The 21,592-nt window shown below is 44.9% G+C and overlaps 1 protein-coding gene across 5 annotated transcripts in view; it reads right to left on the bottom strand.

The window, feature by feature from the left end:
- The window catches only part of NSF (N-ethylmaleimide sensitive factor, vesicle fusing ATPase), a 174,033-nt gene that overhangs the window by 14,863 nt on the left and 137,578 nt on the right, over positions 1-21,592 (bottom strand). For all 5 annotated transcript variants that reach the window (XM_037886719.2, XM_037886720.2, XM_037886721.2 and 2 more), the window contains one exon: positions 21,005-21,084. In XM_037886719.2, coding sequence (XP_037742647.1) covers positions 21,005-21,084 — 80 coding nt within the window. The remainder of the gene's footprint in view (positions 1-21,004; positions 21,085-21,592) is intronic.

Genomic DNA, 21,592 nt, shown 5'->3' with positions numbered 1-21,592 from the left:
GTGTACTTGTGAAAACTAACTGTCTCTTTAAGACAGGATGGAAATCCTACTAAAGACTTGAGTGACAGTGAAAATGCTAATAACCCATCTGAGAAAGGGGATACTGGACAAAACACTAAAAGGAAAGAAAGACCAGTACCTGAACACACACTATGGTTTAGAAAGGAGTTGCAAAACACAATAGGTATTGAACAAACCGGACTGTCAGAAGACGTGGTATGATAAACATAGTTGGAAACACCTCCCTGTCATGAATTTGCTGGTACTGTTACGTTTCATAATACGGAGTTTATTGGTTAAGACAAAGCATTTGGTACTTATGGTAAATCCTTTAAAAATGTGTAAAACACATAATACTGCTTCTCAGCAAGTACCTGTAAACAGGCTCAGAGCTGGTCACAGCAGGGAAAACATAACAAAAGCTGAACTGCTATGTGGAAGGGGAAACTGGGGCACACCACCTCATGGCATTGATGGCTAAATGCCAAGACACCTACACTCTAAAAGATATTGGTATGTGAATTATAGTAACAATGCACACACCAGAATGTTTTCAGGCAACCTGGGAAAAGAAACACAGAACTCTGCAAAAACACATGTGGATGACACTACAATGTTTGATAACACTTGGGAAAAACCTAAAGAGGGCATTAGGCACACTGCCTTCACATTAGTCAGTGACTAACCCATGGCAGTAATCTAAGGGGGGAGGTGTGACACCCTGGGACCCCAATATTCACCACTGTCAGGTAATGAGGATGTGTTCTGTGCAAAGTATGCCTTGTGAGGTATCCTTCTAAAAGTCTTGATCTGCTAGACAGTAATATGTCGTTGGATTGTACATGCTATCGTTGTATGTGAAGTTATGAAGTTTGGCTCTGTAGGTGTTACTGAAACCTGTCGTGAGGTTGAAAACGCCCACAAGCCGCCTTTCAGGTACAACAGTAAAAAGACCAAACAATATTAATGGCTTACTGAGGAAATGCACACAAGCACCAGGATTACCCCAGGAACTGTGTGCAATAGAAACCTCTCTGAGATAGCGCCACACAATGGGAACTATTTGACCCAGATCACAGCAAAAGAGCTTTCAAGCAAGTGAGAACAAGATATAAAAGGGGGGAAAATGACATAATGAAGGGACCTCACTCTCCCCACGACAACACTCCTGCAAACACCTCAGGAATAAAGACTGAACAAGGGGGAATTGATGGTCCCAGGCTAAAGGGATTTCTAGCCTGTGTATGAAAACCTGGGAAACCCAAGCTGTAAAGCCAAAACAGCTTGTGCCTTAAGAATCTGCCAGCCTATCACTCAGTGTGAGAAGTATGTTAAGCTCAGTTTGTGGTTTTGTTTATTCACTAGGTAATCTGCTTAGATCTTTTTGCTATTATTTATAATCACTTACAATCTATCCTTTTGTAGTTAATAAATTTATTTTATGTTTAATTCAAACCAGTGTGCATTTGACTAAGGTGTCTGGAGAAAATCTCAGCTTGGTTACCGCAAGCATGCATGGTCCTCTTCACACTGAGGGAGAGGCGGACTGGGTGTTATACCCATATACTGGCCAGATTTGACCAGGTCAGGACGGTACTGCTCTGGGGTCCGAGGCTGGTGGTTAGAGAGCCTGGCATGTGATGCAGCTGGGTGTGTCCCTAGCTGTGTGAATGCTGGTGAAAGTGCAAGCTTGGAGGGCTTTGCAACTTGTCACAGCAGTACAGTGTGAGAGGGAGCACAGGTTGGTGGGCCAGAGGGCTTAGTGGTATCCCAGTTCCAGGTGGCAACCTGGGGGGAACCCATCACTAATGCCCCCTACTCCTGCTTGCTGCCAGATAGGCCATTCCAAAACTGTGTACAATTTGCAGGAAGATATTAGTAACTTCAGTGGGAACACAACAGCTATGTGTAACTGACATACATCCTGCACCATCCAGAGTTGGTAGAATTGTGGAGATGCTGCTAGCAGAAAGACGTTTATCAGTAGAAACTTTCCTTTCTGCAGCCCCACATCTCCCCAGATTCTGAGACATCTGGGAAGTAGAGAGTAGTGAATAGAGGCTGGGAGGGTAAGAAATCCAGCAATAAGATGGAAAAGAGGGAAAAAACAACCTTTTTTTTGTACGAATTGTTCAAAGGGCAACATTATTTTTGGGCCACCACCAGCATATTTCTGCCAAAGGAGGCCTCTGCTGATGACAGTAAGTCCAGCTTGCAGTGTCTGATGAAGGTGTTGGCTGACCATATGGATGCTCTGCAGATCTCTGTGTGGAAGCTCTTACTTGTTCCACCCACAAGGCAGCTAGAGATCTCACGGTGTGTGCTTTGATACCTTCCAGAGCAAGGGTCTCTGATGTCTTGTAGGTGTCAGTGATATCGAGCCTAGTGCACCTACTGATGGACAATGGAAATGCTGAGTCCTTTACATCTAGGCTGGAAGGACTCAAACAGGGCACCCGATTTTCTTCTGGATGGAGGTAGAATTTCAACACTTTTTTGAGATCTTCTCTGTCAGATGTTGCGGCTTCAGACAGAATGAAGGACGGGTGACTTCTTGGGAAGCATGGAAGGGAGAATTTACTTTAAGAAGAAGGGACTCTGGAATTCTCAGCACCACCTAGTTGATGTGGAACATAAATGTATGGTTTTTGCATAGATAATGCCACCAGCTCCGATACACATCTAGCAGATATGACAGCAACCAGAAAACAGGTAGCAGGTACAGGTAGAAGACTGTCACTGAAGCCAGGGGCTAAAAGGAATCATCTATTAATGTCTTCAAAACACAGTGGAAGATCCCATTTTGGGAAGATTGGCCTGACCACCCTCCTGGCCAGTTTGACAGCCCTGAGGAACCTGGAGATCTAGGGGTTCTCTCCCAGGGATCCTGCAGAAAGGATGCTGCTGAGAGCAGAAACTTGGTGTGAAATGGTACTGGAGAATGTCCAAAATGGCTGGAGTCCCCAGATTCCTGGGTCCTCACCATGCTCCTGCACCAGACACTGAACTGAGCCTCTCCTGGATGCTAGTAAAGTCTTGATGACTTTGGAAGATAGACCCAGCATTACTAAGGATTCCCTTTCAATAACCAGGCTGTTGGCTGAAGCCAATCTGGATATGGATGGAAGAATGAGCCTTGGGAGATGATACCCAGTCTCCATGGTAGCCATAGAGGAGGTTCCACTGTCAGGTGTATTAAGTTGGAAAATCCTTGGCCAGCGGTAGTTATCAATATGACTGTCACCTGCTCCTTTTTTATTTTCTTAATCACCTTCCCCAGGAGAGGAAAAGCGGGAATGCATAAAGAAAGCCCTGTGGCCATCTGTGTGAAAGGGCATCTGTTGCCATAGATTCAGGAACTCTCTCTCTGATGGGAGTACCTTGGGCTCTTTGTCTCCCTTCAGTCGATTTGTTTGCGAGAACACAACGTCCTCAAGATTAGACCAAAGACCTGACTGAGGCAGAGTGTTGAGCTGACGTCTGCCTGAGCCAGTTCATCTTCTAGTTCAGTTCCCGTTTTACGTGGCTCGCTCTGAGGGACAGGAAAGACTACTCTGACATCTCCATCACTTCTGGGTGTAACTTTGGTCTCCAGGTCCCTACCTGGTTGTTTATGTACATGTCTGCGGTTGTTTCGTCTGACTGAAGCAGAACGTTATTTTCCTCCGGGGAGCTGCTCTGAGTTCTAGAAGAGCTATGCTGTCTCTCTTTTCCCTCAGGCTTCCTAGATGGTTTGAAAACCCAGATAAGCACCCCAGCCCTCCTCCTCAACTACTCTGACATCTGTTGGGAAAATAACACCACAGGGCAAAGATTATCCAACAACTTCTTGGAACGTATTGGAGACAATTTTTTATTTCAGAAGGTGGAGAAAGCTACTAGGGGGAGGCTGTTCTAGATTTGATTTTGACAAATAGGGAGGATCTGATTGAGAATTTGAAAGTGGAAGGCAGCTTGGGTGAAAGTGATCATGAAATGATAAGAGTTCATGATTCTAAGGAATGATAGGAGGGAGAACAGCAAAATAAAGACAATGGGTTTCAAGAAGGCGGACTTTAGCAAACTCAGGGAGTTGGTAGGTGAGATCCCATGGGAAGCAAGTTTAAGGGGAAAAACAATAGAAGACAGTTGGCAGTTTTTCAAAGAGATATTATTAAGGGCACAAGAGGAAACTATCCCACTGCATAGAAAAGATAGGAAGTATGGCAAGAGACCACCCTGGCTTACCCAGGAGATCTTCAATGATCTAAAAATCAAAAAAGAGTCCTACAAAAAGTGAAAAATAGGTCAAATTACAAGGATGAATATAAACAAACACCACAAGTATGTAGGGACAAAATTAGAAAGGCCAAGGCACAAAACGAGATCAAACTAACTAGAGACATAAAGGGTAACAAAAAAAAATTTCTACAAATACATTAGAAGCAAGAGGAAGACCAAAGAGAGGTTACTCAAGGCGGGGGGGGGGGGGGGAGGGGGAATAATAACAGAAGATGTGGAAATGGCACAGGTGCCTACTGACTTCTTTGTTTCAGTTTTCACCAAAAGGTTAGCAGTGATTGGACATCTAATATAGTGAATGCCAGCGAAAATGAGGTAGGATCAGAGACTAAAATAGGGAAAAAACAAGTTAAAAATTACTTAGACAAGTTAGATGTCTTCAAGTCCCCAGGGCCTGGAGTATAGTGTCCTGTTCTGGGCGCCACATTTCAGGAAAGATGTGGACAAACGAGAAAGTCCAGACGAGAGCAACAAAAATGATTAAAGGTCTAGAAAACATGACCTTTAAGGGAAGATTGAAAAAATTGGGTCTGGAAAAGAGAAGACAGAGAGGACACAGCAGTTTTCAAGTACATAAAAGATTGTTACAAGGAGGAAGGAGAAGAATTGTTCTTCTTAACCTCTGAGGATAGGACAAGAAACAATGGACTTAAATTGCAGAAAGGGAGGTTTAGGTTGGACATTAGGAAACAATTCCTAACTGTCAGAGTGGTTAAGCACTGGAATAAATTGCCTAGGGAGATTGTCTAACCTGCTTTTAAAAATCTCCAGTGATGGAGATTCCACAAACACCTGATAGGGATAGTTAGTCCTGCCATGAGTGCAGGGGACTGGACTAGATGACCTCTCGAGGTCCCTTCCAGTCCTATGATTCTATTGTGCTAGGCATTGTACAAACACGGAACAGAAAGATGGCCACTGCCTCAGAGAGCTTTCAGTGGCTAACAGATAGCCAGTTGTGACGTCACATATTTATCTTCATAGACTGATTTAGTCTATGTAGGCACACATTCTGTTTTCTTCATTCTCCCTAATGCTTTTTGCCCCCAACTGGAGTGACTCGTCTTCAGAGCAAGAGATTGTCTTTTATTCTGTTTATGCAGCACTAAGTATGGCCCTGATTCTGATCCAGGGGCTACCATAACTCAAAGTATTTTTAGCACAAACTGTTTCCACAAATGTAACCCTTTTTATCATATCCACAATCAGACTGATATATAGATAACACATTTATTTGAATTTATGTAAACTTATTTCAACCAATGCAAACTATTTCCTTTATGTTATTCATAATGCACAATGGGGTCACCTATATTACATGGCACTATTTCTGCCTCCTGACTGGATAAACTTTTATTTTTAAACGAACAGGAAGAAGGAAATCCCATATTTTTAGTTAGCTGCATGAACCTATGCACTGATCCACATGCACAGGAGCATATGTAAGCCTCAAACAGTCCATGAACATTCTTGTTAAGAAAAAAAGTCACTTATATGAATGTTCATGGAAAACTACCTGGTCAGTAGGCCAGCAATGACACAGCTAGCAGGTATGCAAACAACACTGACAAATGTCTACACTACCACTTACTTCGGTATAACTTATGTTGCTCAGGGGTGTGACTAAGCCACGCCCCCAAGTGACATAAGTTACACTGACCTAAGTGCCGGTATGGACAGGGCTATGTCGGTGGGAGAGCTTCTCCTGTTGACATGGCTACCGCCTCTTGTGGTGGTGGATTTATTATGCTGACAGGAAAGCTCTCTCCCATTGGCATAGGGCATCTTCATGAGATGCACTACAGAGGCACAGCTGCACTGGTGCAGCTGCGTCGATGCAGAGCTTCTAGTGTACCCCTTCATCCTCCAGGTATTTGCAAATGGAATGTTTTATACATCGCTTTGGTAGCTTCGCAGGTATCGAGGTCAGGCTGACTGGTCTATAGTTCCCCAGCTCCTCCTTTCTCCCCTTTTTAAAGATGGGTTCTATGTTAGCCCTTCTCCAGTCTTCCAGGACCTCTCCTGTCATCAGTGAGTTTGCAAATATTATTGCCAGGGGCTCCAAGATTTCTTCAGCTAATTTCTTCAGTATCCTGGGGTGAACAGCATCCGGCCCCACTGGTTCGAATGCATTCAAATTGGTCAGAAGATCTCTGACGTGTTCTTAACTTATCCTGATCCGTATCCCTTCCCCTTTAACATCTAAGCATAAACATGAGATTAATGTGGTTTTGGGGAAAACATCAGTAGATGAATGGATAGGTCAAGATGAAAATCAGGCAACACTTTAAGGTGTGCTCCCCAACCCAACAGTGAAGAATCTCTTGTCACAGTTATTGCTGGAGCTGGGCGAGTGAAAGAGATACTAAGCAGACACTGAGCTGATTTTTCCACCAGTCTAGGGAGTTTATCATCTGGAGGGGAACCATGACCCGTTTGTCCAAGCTGTCTCTGGTTGGCTAATGGGTCTTTCTGAGCCAGCCCTGGAAGCAATGGAGGTGTCGTCTTGTATGCTTGGTCACGAAGATGAGCTGTAAACAGTTCCTTATTGTAGTTCAGGGACTTCTTCGAATTGTCCCGACAAGATAAGATAAAGTTATGGAATTTCTGTCTCTTCCTAGTGCGTTGGGGAGGGATCTATGAAATCCAGAGAACTGGCCAGGAGACAATCTCTGCGCAGTTTGAGACCTACCAAATCTCCGTTTGTTCGTAGGAATGTACATATCTAGAGATCTTAACATGGCCATGGAGTCCTTTAATGTGTGCATGGACGCATCCGTGGACTCCAAGCAGAGCTTTTGACCCTCAAACGGAAGGTCCTCCACAGTGTTTTGAACCACTTTTGGGAACCCCGATACCCTGTGCATAACAACAGCTGTGGATATGGATATGGCGGTGGTGTGCGTGGCATTTAAAAACCCTTGGAGAGATTTTGGCTAATAACTGACCCTCTGTGATGATGGCCTGCAAGTGTTCTCTATACTCCTGTGGAAGATGCTCAATAAAAGCTGCAAATATATCAGTTGGTGAAGTTCTACTTGGTCATGATCACCTGATAGTTTGCAATCTAAAACTGGAGGGTCACGAATGAGTAACACTTTCATCCAAAAAAGTCTAACTTCTTTTGGTCTTTGTTCTAAGGGGTAGACCTAGAGTAATGCTATTTACCCCATTCATTTACAGCATCCACCGCTAGGGAATTAGGCAAGGGGTGGGGAAACAAAATTTCTGAGATCCTGGGTGGGACATAATATTTCTTACCCACCTGTTTATAAGTTGGCAGGATAGTGGCAGGCATTTGTCACTGTATCTTTGCTGGATCCAGGAGCACCTCATGAATGGGTAGAACCTGGATGGGTGTTGCCAATTGTAGAATGCCCAGCAGCTTGTGTTGTGAGTCTCTGACCTCTTCAACAGGTATCTGAAGGGTGTCAGCAACCCTCTTCACAAGGTCCTGGAATTGCCAAAAATCATTGGCCATAGATTGTTGTGGAGGTATGATATGTGCAGTCATATCTCCACAACAATCTACGGCCAATGATTTTGAATGAATGATGAGAATGAAATAGGAGTTTGAGGGGCAGCCTCCTTATCTGTCCTAGATTCCAGTTCTCCAAAGATCTCCTTGTGCTAGAGGACTGGTTAGGGGGACTGTGCAACCCTATCCTCTCTATGCGACAGAGCCGAGCTCTGGCAAATTGCTGTCAATACACATCCTCATGGTCCACTGGCGGGGGGGGGAGGAGGAGAAGGAAGGGGGCATACAGGAGAGGGGGAAGTACCCAGGTTGATCCCAGCACCCTGGCATGGAAAAGGATCTTTCTCAGAGTACGGGTTCCCATACAGGATAGGAGGAGACCCCCTACAGTGATATGGAAGAGACTGAATGTCTCCTTCCTCCTCCTCAATGCGGGGCGGGGGGCGGGGGGAGGAGGGGCAGGGGTGGCACCAGTGGAAAAGGGTGGAGAGTCCTGTGGTATCAGGAAGCAATGGTAATCTGGAGACTGGCGTCTCAGTACTGAGAGTTGTTCGGTACCCATAAGTAGTGAAAACTCTGGCTCATCTAAGACTGCCAAGTCCCTGGAGTACCACAATTCCTGAGGTACCAAATGGGTCGGTCCTGACACAGTAGCTGAGGTGGACGGTGCTATCAATTTAGAGTGTCTCAATGCAGGCACTGAGGGCATCTGGAGCTTTGATTTGCCCAGTACCAAGCATGCCGAGTGGGAAGGTACTGATGGTAAGTCTGTGCTAGAGGATGCCATTCTGGAGGAGTACATATCCTTGGCCTCCCTATTCATCTCAGACAGTACGGGCGGTGGGGGGGGCAGTTGGAGTGGTGCTTCTCTGTAGTGCTCCAGGAGTTCCCGGTATCGGAGGAGGAATCCTTCATTTCTGTGGTACCGAGCCAAGAGGTAAAGGCTTCCGACACCACAGACTTAACAGGAGATCAGGGTCTTTTGGGAGCTGGTTTCTTTTGGTGGGAAACTGATCTCCTCTTCTTTGGAGCCTTCCCTGAGTCTTCCACAGCCTTCTTCTTCTTAGGGGAGATCTGTGTCAAGGTCAAAGGGGCACTGGATCTGTCTGGAAACAGATGTACAGGGAGGGTCTCTCCTGAGCTAAGTCAGAGGCAGGTCAAAGGGAGCACGCCATCATCAGAAATCTCAATTTGATCCACTGGCTCTTCCATGCTCTAGATTTGAGAGCCAAGCAGACGTTACACTTCTGGGAGAGGAGGGACTCTCCCAAGCAATGGAAGCATTTAGAGTGGCCGTCACTAACCAGGATAGCCTCTTGACAAGGGAGGCAGAGGTCTGAAGCATGGTGAGCCAGGCATGCCCACCCAGGCAAATAGGGCTCTCTCGAAAAGGGAAGGGAGAGGAAACAAATTCAATATTCTCACTACTTAACTAGCTAACTATATAACAACCCCTAACACGAAACTGCTAACACTAATTCTGAGAAAGGTGAATGATATCAGCTGAGGCACACACAAGGCAAACACTCTAGGGCTCTGTCTCATGCTGAGGCAGCTGGGAAGGAACTGAGGGTCGTTTGCCAGCGCAGTCCTATATACCCTCACTGCATGGCATGAGGTTGTATAGATCACATACATGGACTGAACAGCCACTGCTGATGGAAAATCTCCAATCAAAGGCTCAGTAGGCATATGCACACCTGAAGTGGAGCACCCTAGGGTTGCCAGGTGTCTGGTTTTCAACTGGAACGCCCAGTCGAAAAGGGACCCTGACGGCTCCGGTCAGTTAAAAGTCCAGTCGGCGGCACAGTGGGGCTAAGGCAGGCTCCCTGGCTGCCGTTGCTCCGCGTGGCTCCCAGAAGCAGCAGCATGTCCCCCCGCTGGGTCCTAGGCATAGGGGCAGCCAAGGGGCTCCACACACTGTCCCCACCCCAAGCGCTAGCTCCTCAGATCCCAATGACTGGGAACCATGGCCAATGGGAGCTGCAGTGGCAGTGCCACCTGGCTGCACCTCCATGTTGGAACCGGAGCGGGGGTGGGGGGGGGAGACGCGGAGGGGTATGCCATTTCTTCCAGGAGCTGCCTGAAGTAAGCACCTCCTATAGCTTTCACACCCTCCCGTGCCCCAACCCCCTGCTCCAGCCCTGATCCCCCTCCCACACCCTGAATGCCTCAGTCCCAGCCCGGAGCACCCTCCTGTACCCCAAACTCCTCATCCCCAGCCCCATCCCAGAGCCTGCACCCCCAGCCGGAGCCCTCACCCCTCTGCGCTCCAACCCCCTGCCCAGCCCTGATCTCCCTCCTGCACTCTGAACCCCTCGGTCCCAGCCCAGAGCACCCTTCTACACCCCAAACCCCTCATCCCCAGCCTCACCCCAGAGCCTGCACCCGCAGCCAGAGCCCTCACCCCCCCACACACACCCCAACCCCCTGCCCCAGCCCGGAGCCCCCTCCTGCACTCCAAATCTCTTATCCCCAGCCCCACACCAGAGCCTGCACCCTCAGATGGAGCCCTTACCCCCCCACACACACCACAACCCACTGTCCCAGCCAGGAGCCCCCCCACACACCCTGAATTCCGCATTTCTGGCCCCACCCTGGAGCCCACCCCCCCAGCTGGAGCCCTCACCCCCCTCCTGTACCCCAACCCTCTGAGCCAGCCAGTGAAAATGAGCGAGTGAGGGAGGGTGGGGAGAGCGAGTGACAGAGAGAGGGGGATAGAGTGAGCAGGGACTGGGCCTCGGAAAAGAGGCAGGGCAGGGGAAGTGTGTTCAGTTTTGTGCTAGTAGAAAGTTGGCAACCCCAGAGCACCCATAGGGACACTACTCAAAGAAGAAGAGTTACTGTCCATTGCTAGCCATTTTCCTTCACTAATTTTCATACTTTAACAGATTAGATTGCTACACAGATTGATGAAAGATTGGGAAATACACAAACTTGTAACTAACTGAGGAGAGAAGTTCAGTTTTGCTTTAAGCCTTGTTACTCAAGACTAAGACAGTACAAGGAAATTCATGGCCCAGGGCAAGCTCAGGTCTCAACTTGTAAGATGTGACCTTCAAAAAGCATTATCAGGCAATTACACTGTCCTTGTACGTTTGTATGTTAATTACCATCACCTTCTCCAGAAGTGCCCCTAGCATGAGCTATCAGATCTTTGGACAGGTTATTTAGTACGACATATTGGGCAATATAATGCAGAAGAGTAGCCAGCAGCCCATGAATCTATGAAAAAGCCCAAAATAAAATGCTAGTTTTAAAAAGTAAAAATCAATCAATCCTACTTCACTAACAGATGACGTTCACCTGCTAATGACATACACTGACTAGCAATAAAGTCACGGTATGGAAACATTCCCCTTAATGGAGCTGAGAACAACATGTCAACATATGAAAAAGCACTACACTATTCTGTTGCCGCTCCTACACTGGCAGAAAACCCACTAAAATCTTTGTATGCTGTGTTGTTATTCATATTCTTTTATTTATTGTATCATTTTTCTAGAGAGTTCAGAGAAGAGTTGTTTTATACATTTAAATAAATAAAGTCTGATCATTAGACCAACAGGTCCTTCACATATGGACTGAAAAACGACAAATCTCCAAAGGGGTGTTAATAATAAGTGAGATTGAATCCTCACTCCTGTCTGCAAAAAAGCAGCACAGGTGGAAGAATTAAAGTGAGAAAGATAAGCCACCAGTCAGGTGTTGATCCTTCATCTAAAGCACTTATTTATAGGCCAAAAAGAATAAAAGAAACTAAGCAATGTCTAAGCCTTTTGCTACACAAAAGACAAGACAAACCCAATAATCCCTATCCCTTTTTGTGATTCTCAGTCCTAACAAAACAGATTTTAAACAAAGGCTTGGAAGCTGTACGATGCCATTAATCCTAAAAAGAACATTTAAAAAAAACCCAATGAACCACAAAAAGTGATATTCCAGTGATGCAGAGGGCCAACACTGCCCCAAGATGGCAAATTCAGAGTTAAGGCAGAAAGTGTGCCTCAAGTCATTCAGGCAAGTCCAGCGGTATAGAGCCATGAAAACTGACCCGGTGTTCAAAACCTGCAATACCTGGGACATAACTGAGATTTGGGCTAGGGACAGAATCTCAGCCTTCACTCTGACTTTCCTTGAGTTTTTGGGTCTTAGCGATTAGAACACTGTGTCTGATGGACATGGGGAAGAGAAGTACCATGTTTGAATGCCAACATACAGCTCTCAACAAAAAGTGTAGGGTCAATTTACAAATATCACTCTTTAAAGCAAATACCAAGTTCTTGCTATTTGAATTCTGGAACAAACAGGAATCCTGGTAATGAATAAAGCTGCCCATTTTGCTGAAAATATCATATTTTAATCCCATGATAAGATCTTACACAAAGATTTTTATCCATCGCTCTAAAAGCACTTTAAAGAATCAAGCTTTAAATGATGAGAAAACTGAGGAACACAGGAAGTCAGCGGCAGGGATGGAAATAAAACAGAGGCATCCTGACAGCCAGTTCTGTGCTCTGATCTCCTGGACCACAGGGTCTCAAGGGCTACAAAGCAAAATCCACGAACATTACACTTGTGACATTTCAGAGATGTGCACTATTAAATGTAAGATTTATACAGGTCATGAGATTAAAACAACAACTGTGTAAAGTTAATAAACTATTCTATAAAAACACACAGTAAGTGCTACCATTCTGTACAAGTGATGGGACAAATCGAAGGTGTCTGTCTCTCTCACCAAAACCTGCTCCCACTGACTGCACTCAGGCAGTCAGTGTCAATTTACAGGACTCATCTGATAGCATGGGACCATGTGATTATCAGATGTCTGGAGTTCTGCAGGATGCCATCTGAGCAATTCCACACACCTTCCAGATCAATAGATCATCACACTAATTGAATCTAAGATGAGGATTCATCCCAGATCTAGATTAAAGGGGTTTATCATGGACATTTAACAGTCCCAGTAGTTCAGGTACTTGCCGTAATGAAACACATAAATTACTAATACTCATGAACTACTGTAAGGTTTGTCCATCTCTAGAACAGAAGGGAGAGATAACCCAAGAGCTGAACAGGGATCACCACCCAATCGTCTCATCCAACATTTCTATTACGATAGCGCGCAGATGGCCCGACCCACTGCACTGGGTTCTGTAGAGATATAGAAAAGATATGATCCCTATCCCACAGAGCTTACAATTCAAGAGATATGGTTTCCAAAATTAACCAGAACATTGTGATCAGAGGGGCCAAAGTTATGCGTAACCATAACATCACTGATCACTAACAGGTGCTCCATTTTCTGTCTTGAGTCCTTTTAAAATTAGTCCTAATCTCACCCAAGGCCCTCTTGCTACTTGCTGTACTATAAAGACGAGGCTAACGGGAAAATGGATGCTGGCTGCAGTGTAGAACAGACAGGGATACACGTGGTAGAAGACGACCTGACCAAGTCTGAGGAGACAGGATTTGTACATTTTGCAATGAGTTGATTTTCTGTTACAGATTATCCACGGCCACTGCAACAGTTTGGAGGTCTCCTGCAAGAGGAGCATTGTGCAGCATTCTACCACCTTAACAACTATCATAGTAGTGGAAAATTCCTGCTACCTGGCTAGCTGGATGTAATGAGTAGAGCTGGTGGGAAAATATTTCCCCCGCTGCTCCACACAAAATTTCAACAACAAATGTTTTCATTGAAATGTAAAGCAGAAGATTTCAGATTTTCATAAAGGGGCCAAAATCTGAAACATTTCTAAACAATTTTTTTTCCAGTTTTGGGTTTCTGGCAAAACAAATTTGAGGAAACCCAATTTTCCATTAGAAATGAGTTAAGGAGAAAACTGAGTAAGACTGGCAGAGGCTGGTGAAGACACCACGCACACTGACTGGCCCTAATCTGGATTCGTACTAGGGAGAGAAAAGGGAGCTTCAAGACAAACCCTGCCTGGAGCTCTCATGCTCAGTGGGTCTGGGGCCACTGCTTTTTTCAGCCTAACCAAATATCTAAGGAAGGATTTTCCAAAGAAATCATGCAACTACACAGACAACTCCACTTAAACTTCTCCATTAGTTTCTACCCTGCAGCATATCACCAAGCTCACTTTCAAACAGTCACCAGAAAGTCAAAGCTAAGGTCTCACCATGGCCAGACCCTGAGAGGAGCAGAGCACTCAGCTCCCACTGACTGCAGTGTTAGTCACCCAGGGAACTCCCAAGATTCACAAACTGCCCAGTGAAAAAACTCACAAGCAACCCATCTGCTGGCCCCAGACAGCGTCACATCTCCCGTTCTGGAGACAGACACCTGACAGCAAGGGAACAAGATATGCGCTACGGCAGAAACTGGTCTCTGGGACTTTGTTTTAAACTCACACTCCGTAAAGGTAGCTAAGTTATATTAGTAGAATTCACTTGCATTTCAGAAGTTTCATCCAGTCTGTTCAGCACAGTATTGTGTAAGTTTAGTGGGGAGGAGTGCTTCGCCCTGGGTATTACTTGTGAAACGCATTTGACAGTGAAGACCCGAACAGCAGCCAATCCATATTGATGGAGGCTAATCACACATGACAGAGTTTTACAGTCACTTGCTGGAGCTTAGATTCCATCCATTTTCATCTTACTTTAATACCGAGGTGGTGGACGTCAGCAGAGTCTGACTGGATCTTGAAGCACTTGGCAGACGAAGCCCCACAGCCCCTCTGTAAGGCAGGTCAGTATCATTATCTTCATATTCAGTGGAGAATACTGAAGCACAGAAAGCCTACGGCCAACATTTTCACAAGCGGCCCCGTTTTCAACGCCCAACCTGGGAAACCGAGGGACCAGCTGCCACAGGTTCTGAGCAATGGCAAATTCCTGGGAAAGTCAAGAGGAACTGCAGGTGCTCAGCACCTGAAAGAAAAGATGTTTCAAGTTGGTCACCTAAAACATTATTCCCCCCTGACCAGCAGCGGGGTTTAACCAGCACAGTGCATCACACACAACAGTGTGAGATGGATGGTTTTACTTCAGAACCATCCTTTACAAGGCTGGGAGTCAAAAACCTTGACTCTGCCATTGATTTACTGAATGACCATGGGCATGTCTCTTAGCCTGTCTGAGCTTCAGATACTTGATCTGTATACTGGGGATAATACTTACCCAAATTTAAAAAGTAAGAGCTAATTATTTTAACCAGAGTTATCTTCCCCTCTTCTGAAACAATATAGATTTTTCAGTGTTCAACACTATTCAAATGACTTCAGTGGACAGATAGGATTCTATATAAACTACGTGGGGACTCTGCTACACACAAGATTATTCAGATCCCCAAGACAGCAAACTGCTTTCCAAGCAACTACCAAATCCAGCAAATCTGATCAGTCGGTAAGGGCCTGACTGAGAAGCTGCAGCTACATTATAGCTGGGCAATTATAGAAAGCAGAGGGAGAGAATAAAGCTATGCTATTCCATAAGTTTCCATGTTTGATAGAGACTATTCACATGTCCTTGGTTCCTTATAGCTTTTTAAACAGACCTTTTGGGTGACTGGAATCCTTCCCTAAATGATGGGTTGTTGTTTTTTTGTTTTTTTCAAACAATAGGACAGCTTCTGCTCTGAGCTGCGCAGATGTAACTCCAGAATAACTACTGACTAAAATGAAGTTACTCCCAGTTTACACCAATATAAGGGAAAGCAGGATTTGGTTCTATAATTTTTAAACCTACTGTCCCACACGTACATGTCCAGCAACGCTGGGACATCATTATTCTGCCTGTCGAACTATACCAGACAAGGAGCATGTTCCCCTCCCCCTCCAGCCTTCACAAATCTGCAGAAGCCTGCCAAGTCCCAGAAAAGGAGGAGGGGGCCTCAGGGAGCATAGGAAGGGCATTCGCAAGGGTGTCCGAGAGCATCTTGCTAAGCCGGACATTTCACAACACTGAACAAATTGTACGTCCAGCTTAGTCAGGGGATGCTGCAATGGTCTTTCACTGCCCGAGCTGATTGTTAGCTTTTCATAGGAACCAGCAGGGAAGCACATGTGAAATCTCTGTGGTGTTGGTGAGCGTCCCCATGCCTTGTGTGACTCTGCATGTAGATGAAGCAGCCTCTTAGGCTTTCAGAGCTGCTGCTGCTTAGTTCTCAGAGAAGTCCTTTTCTCCAGCTTGGCTCCCTGCTGCGACAGCCCTTTTCAATCTTTCTATTTCTCCCCCACCCCCATCTCTTCTGCTGCAGAACACAGGGAAATCTGATTGAAATAAAGATCCAGGAGAACATGTTTTATTTTCTTCTCTTCAATCCATTTCAGAAAAGCTTCTTAATTGGTTTAAAAAGATGCTAAACAAAATGCAATGTTTTTCAGTCTTCTTGAACTGGTAATAGATACCACTTTTTAAGCATTGCTCAAAGAAACTCTGAATCGTGGAGTGCACCAAGGAATTTAAAGCAAACTCAGAGTGGTTTTCTATGGCTCTTAAAGTCTCATAGATTTAGTTTGCAATTTTTTTTTAAATAGCAAACAAGCCAGAAATCCCAACTCCCAGGGGCTGCTATCTGACTAGCATTTTTAGTCCTGCACAGGAAGTGTAAAGACTAAGACAGTCTCAATGGGGAGAGGGGGAATCTGGGAGGCAGCTCCCATAAGCCAATTTAACACAGAGCCATACATCTGGATGCATAATAATACAGTGGCCCAGAAATGCCCCTCTTACACACTAATTTTGCCCATGGTAGTTGTGGGAAGCTGTTTGCAGATTAAGTCTCCATTCTGTGACATGATGACACTGTGTGAATGTGTAACCTACGGACTTACACCATGAGTACGTGTTAAGCTGTCTCCCACTCTGTGGTTCCTATAAGTCTAGACCTCTATCAGACAAATGATACTGTGCATGCTGCATGGCATGTTAACAAAAAAAAAAAAAAAGTCAAAAGGCCTGTTTGACAGCTATGTGAGAGATGACGGTTGCCTCTTCTGCTATTCAATGGCAACTCTCACAAGTGCTCTGGATAGCTTGGTAAGGGTCAGTGTATTTCTATTAGGAGTGCGTTTGAACTAAGGTGTCAATCCTGCAGAGACTTGTGTGCTTGCCTAACTTTATGCATGTGAGTAGCAGCAATGGGACTTAACCACATAAGTCTTTAGAATCGTGACCAAAATCAGCAGCTAGTACAGACTAATCACTCACCGTGGGAATGACTGATGACATAGTATTGCCTGCCAGTAGTTCCCATTCCAAATCCCCACTTCTCCCTTCTGGTTTTTCGACCTTCCTATGAAGCCCTGTGACTTTCTCAACCCCCCCTTGCCTCCACAGATCAAAGCCAATGTCATAATCACCACCTTTCTCATGAAAGGAAACACCCTTTCCAAAAATTGCTCGTCTTTTCCTGCCCCACTGTGGGTTTGAGATATAAAATAATAGCAGATTAGGGTTGGAAGAGACCTCAGGAGGTCATCTAGTCCAATCCCCTGCTCAAAGCAGGACCAATCCCCAACTAAATCATCCCAGCCAGGCTTTGTCAAGCCAGGCCTTAAAAACCTCTAAGGATGAAGATTCCACCACTTCCCTAGGTAACCCATTCCAGTGCTTTACCACCCTCCTAGTGAAATAGTTTTTCCTAATATCCAACCTAGACCTCCCCCACTGCAACTTTAGACTATTGCTCCTTGTTCTGTCATTTGCCACCACTGAGAACAGCTGAGCTCCATCCTCTTTGGAATCCCCCTTCAGGTAGTTGAAGGCTGCTATCAAATCCCCCCTCGCTCTTCTCTTCTGCAGACTAAATAAGCCCAGTTCCCTCAGCCTCTCCTCCTAAGTCATGTGCCACAGTCCCCTAATCATTTTCGTTGCCCTCTGCTGGACTCTCTCCAATTTGTCCACATCCTTTCTGTAGTGGGGGCGACCAAAACTAGACACAATACTCCAGGTGTGGCTTCACCAGTGCCGAATAGAGGGGAATAATCACTTCCCTCAATCTACTGGCAACGCTACTACTAATTCAGCCCACCACGCCGTTAGCCTTCTTGGCAACAAGGGCACACTGTTGACTCACATCCAGCTTCTCATTCACTTGAATTCCCAGGTCCTGTTCTGCAGAACTGCTGCTTAGCCAGTTGGTCCCCAGCCTGTAGCGGTGCATGGGATTCTTGCATCCTAAGTGCAGGATTCTGCACTTGTCCTTGTTGAACCTAATCAGATTTCTTTTGGCCCAATCCTCCAATTTGTCTAGATCACTCTGGACCCTTTCCCTACCCTCCAGCATATCTACCTCTCCCCCCACCTTAGTGTCATCTGCGAACTTGCTGAGGGTGCAATCCATCCCATCATCCAGATCATTAATGAAGATGTTGAACAATACCAGCCCTAGGACCAACCCCTGGGGCACTCTGCTTGATACCGGCTGCCAACTACACATTGAGCTGTTGATCATTACCTGTTGAGCCCGACGATCTAGCCAGCTTTCTATCCACCTTATAGTCCATTCATCCAATCCATACTACTATAACTTGCTGGCAAGAATATTGTGGGAGATCATATGAAAAGCTTTGATAGCTCTTTCTTAATGGAAAAATTCTCCACTCACAGTCACAGGGGTAGGAAGAACATATAAAAAAAACTAGAAGCTTGCTATGGGGTGTCTCGACAATACTCACTATGCCTACCAGTCTCAAAGGTATTTGAAATGTCACAGCACACATATAAACTCACCAGATAACCCAGAGCCCTGCATCCTACTCCTAGGACACTGCAGGGATAATGAGATGCAAGTAGGGGCAAGAAACGAGCAGTGGATCTACCTATCCAAATCTGGTGCACTTTGGTAGACTCCTTTCTCCAAGTGACCCTTTCAGTAACACTGGACAGAGTTCACTTCCATCACTAACTCCACACCAATAACTTTCGGTATGAGATATTACTACCAATCATTCCAAGGACAGTCTTGTGTTTGTTTTTAAGGAAGAGCACTAATGCCCCAGAGCCTGGCTTACATTATTTGAGAGATCTATATCAATATTATTTGAAGTTTCTTGTATGGAAACACATTATGCTCCTGAGACGTGAACTGCACATGCCTATTCTTTTGATTTTTGTTTAGGCTATGTTACTTTCACAACCAAGTTAGGAAGGGTGAAGGAAGGGGTGTAATATTTACTGCATCCTGAAAAGTTCTTTACTAGGAAACTGTAAGATAGAAGTCATGGTTTCTTTCAATAAGCTAACTATTATGGAGTGCAAGGTATCACCCTATGTAGTTCAAAACCCAGTTAGGAAATGCAAGGTTTAGTTTTATTCCAAATAATGTAAAACCATATTTTAACACACACCCCCCCCAGAAATACTGGAACAAACTGAAATGGTTCGTCTTATCTCTATACTCTCAGTAATTCTGTTACTTAAATAAATTATTTCCTTAGCACTTTGCACATACAGAAGAAAAAGTCCTTGCCCAAAGCAGGTTGCCATCTACAGAGAACACATAGTGAATGACGACAACAAGCCACATGAGAAGGGAAAGAAAAAGCAGGTCGAGTTACAGGATTTGTACCGTATACCTCGTTTTTCACTTTTAATAAAATAAGAATAGAAATAGAATAATAAAATTCTAAATGAATTGTTTTTCTTAGATACATTGTTACAAATATTAGTGTCCACTTGATTAATCTAACATGGCTGGGTATTTAAATAAGTCTAAGTAACTAGGCTTAGAGAAAAGACTTTTTCTGGAGTAAATCCTATTTTATTACTCTTAGGCCATGTCTACACTACCCGCCAGATTGGCAGGTAGTGATCCATCTATCGGGGATCGATTTATCGCATCTAGTCTAGACGCGATAAATCGATCCCCGATCGCTCTGCCATCGACTCCGGAACTCCACCACGGCGAGAGGCAGAAGCAGAGTCAACGGGGGAGCGGTGGCCGTCGATCCCGCACCACGAGGATGCGAAATAAGTGATTCTAAGTCAATCTAAGATACGGCGACTTCAGTTACGCTATTCTCGTAGCTGAAGTTGCGTATCTTAGATCAATCCCCGCCCCAGTGTAGACCAGGCCTTAGGAAGGCTACAGTTAAAAGATTTTTACAGAGTTGTTTGAAGGAGACCATTTAAGATGAGAGGTGTTAAGTGCTCACTTCATCTTAAGTGGTCTCCTACAACATGTACTAATTCTGCATAAGTAACAATCTGTTCCAGCATGTATTTAACTGTGATTCTCTGCTTACCTTCTCCAGACTTGAAGAAAAGCTCTGTGAAGCCTGAAAGCTTGACATTGCACCAAAAGAAGTTGGTCCAATAAAAGCTATTATCTCACTCACCGTGAGTGCTTTGTACAGGACAAAGAGCTCTTTAGTAGAAGTCTTCTGTCTTGCAGTTTGCTGGTGCTACTAGCAGAAGTACTGGAACTAAGGTACTGTACTCCAGTGGGAATTTTGTCACCCACTTCTACAATTAAACCAAGAACTGTCTTAAATAAGAGTGCTGATTTGTGCAGCATTACTACTTTATTTGCCAGCATGTGACAATGTGAACAGGCTACCAATTTATTCAGGGTGTGGTGTTCGGTTCCTTTGCCCCAGCCTTTCTTCAACTTCCCTTTGTTCCACATTTCACAGGCTCATGCAGTGGAACTCAAATGAATAGCCAGGAAGCCGTGCTAGAAGCCCTCTCTCCTTGCCTCCCCTAAAGCAAACCAAGTAAGTTGTCATTTGCAAGGTATCTAAACTTCACCATGTCAGTGAACATAAGTACAAAGGCCTTCTGAGCCCAATTTTTAACTAAGGAGTCTACCATCAAACTTTAAAAACATTCATTTTCACAGGTACCTGGGGAATTCAATTGAGGCAGACAAGATAAAAAACCCACACTCAACTGAAAAAACGTACATACACCAGGGGAATTTCATTTTTTAAAATTAGATAAGAGAAAGACAACTAGATCAGAGTTTGGGAAGATTAGAATTTACTGTTTGTTTCTCAGACAAATCAGTGACCAGAGAATTTTAATCTTCCCTCTGTAAACTTGCTGCGAATTCAGCATGCTGCCTTCTTGTTTAAGCAACGTGCAGCTATCCAGGGCTGAGTGTGCTGCTGAATAAACAACAACGAACCAGGATAAACTCAGTTAAAAGCCTTTATTCAGCCAACAGCAGTTAGCAACTGCAATAGTTAATTGTCTGCCAGGCAGGCGTGGCGACCGCTCCCGCAGGACAAAGCTCGCGGGACCTCTCAGCCCACCATGCAGCTTTCTTACCTGAGGAGGTGCCTTTTTTAGCAGCACGAGAAGGGCCTGCAACACCAAGTTGGAGAATCGTGGTCCAATAGGAACATAATCTGGAAGGGGAAAAACACAAATAAACATGATCACGTCAGACAGCAGGAATCAAACTTTTCTGGTTCACTTTTCAAGTTCCATTGTGCTCCTCAGAGGAAAGCAGAGTGGTTTGAAGAGAAATCTTCACTCAGCCTTGCAGTCACAATGAAACAACGGGAAAAAATACTGGATTTTAAATTCAGTGATCACACGGTTTCTATTTCCTTGTCACTTGTGAATGCCTGCTGTACGGCTGCTTCTCAGTAAGCCTCCCTACAGAGCAGTAGCCTTTCCTCTCGCTGCAGGACACCTCTGGTATTCTAGTTCTGAGTATTTCCTGAAGAGACGCTGCCTTATTGTAAGGTATGTGGGCTAAATAGAGAGGAAACCATTTTTCTTGGATGACCTAAATCTGTGTCCACAAAAGTGCATTAATAACCAGGGCTTTCAATATACAGTGCCTGTCTATTACCCCAGAAGTGTGTGTGTCTTTTTTTTTGGAGTGGGGGGGGAGGCATATCCATTAAA

The sequence above is a fragment of the Chelonia mydas genome, chromosome 27 (genome assembly GCF_015237465.2).
Source record: "Chelonia mydas isolate rCheMyd1 chromosome 27, rCheMyd1.pri.v2, whole genome shotgun sequence".
In the NCBI taxonomy this organism is placed as follows: Eukaryota; Metazoa; Chordata; order Testudines; family Cheloniidae; genus Chelonia; species Chelonia mydas.
The sequence above is the reverse complement of the archived record's forward strand: the minus strand, read 5'-3'. Positions and strand labels throughout refer to the sequence as shown.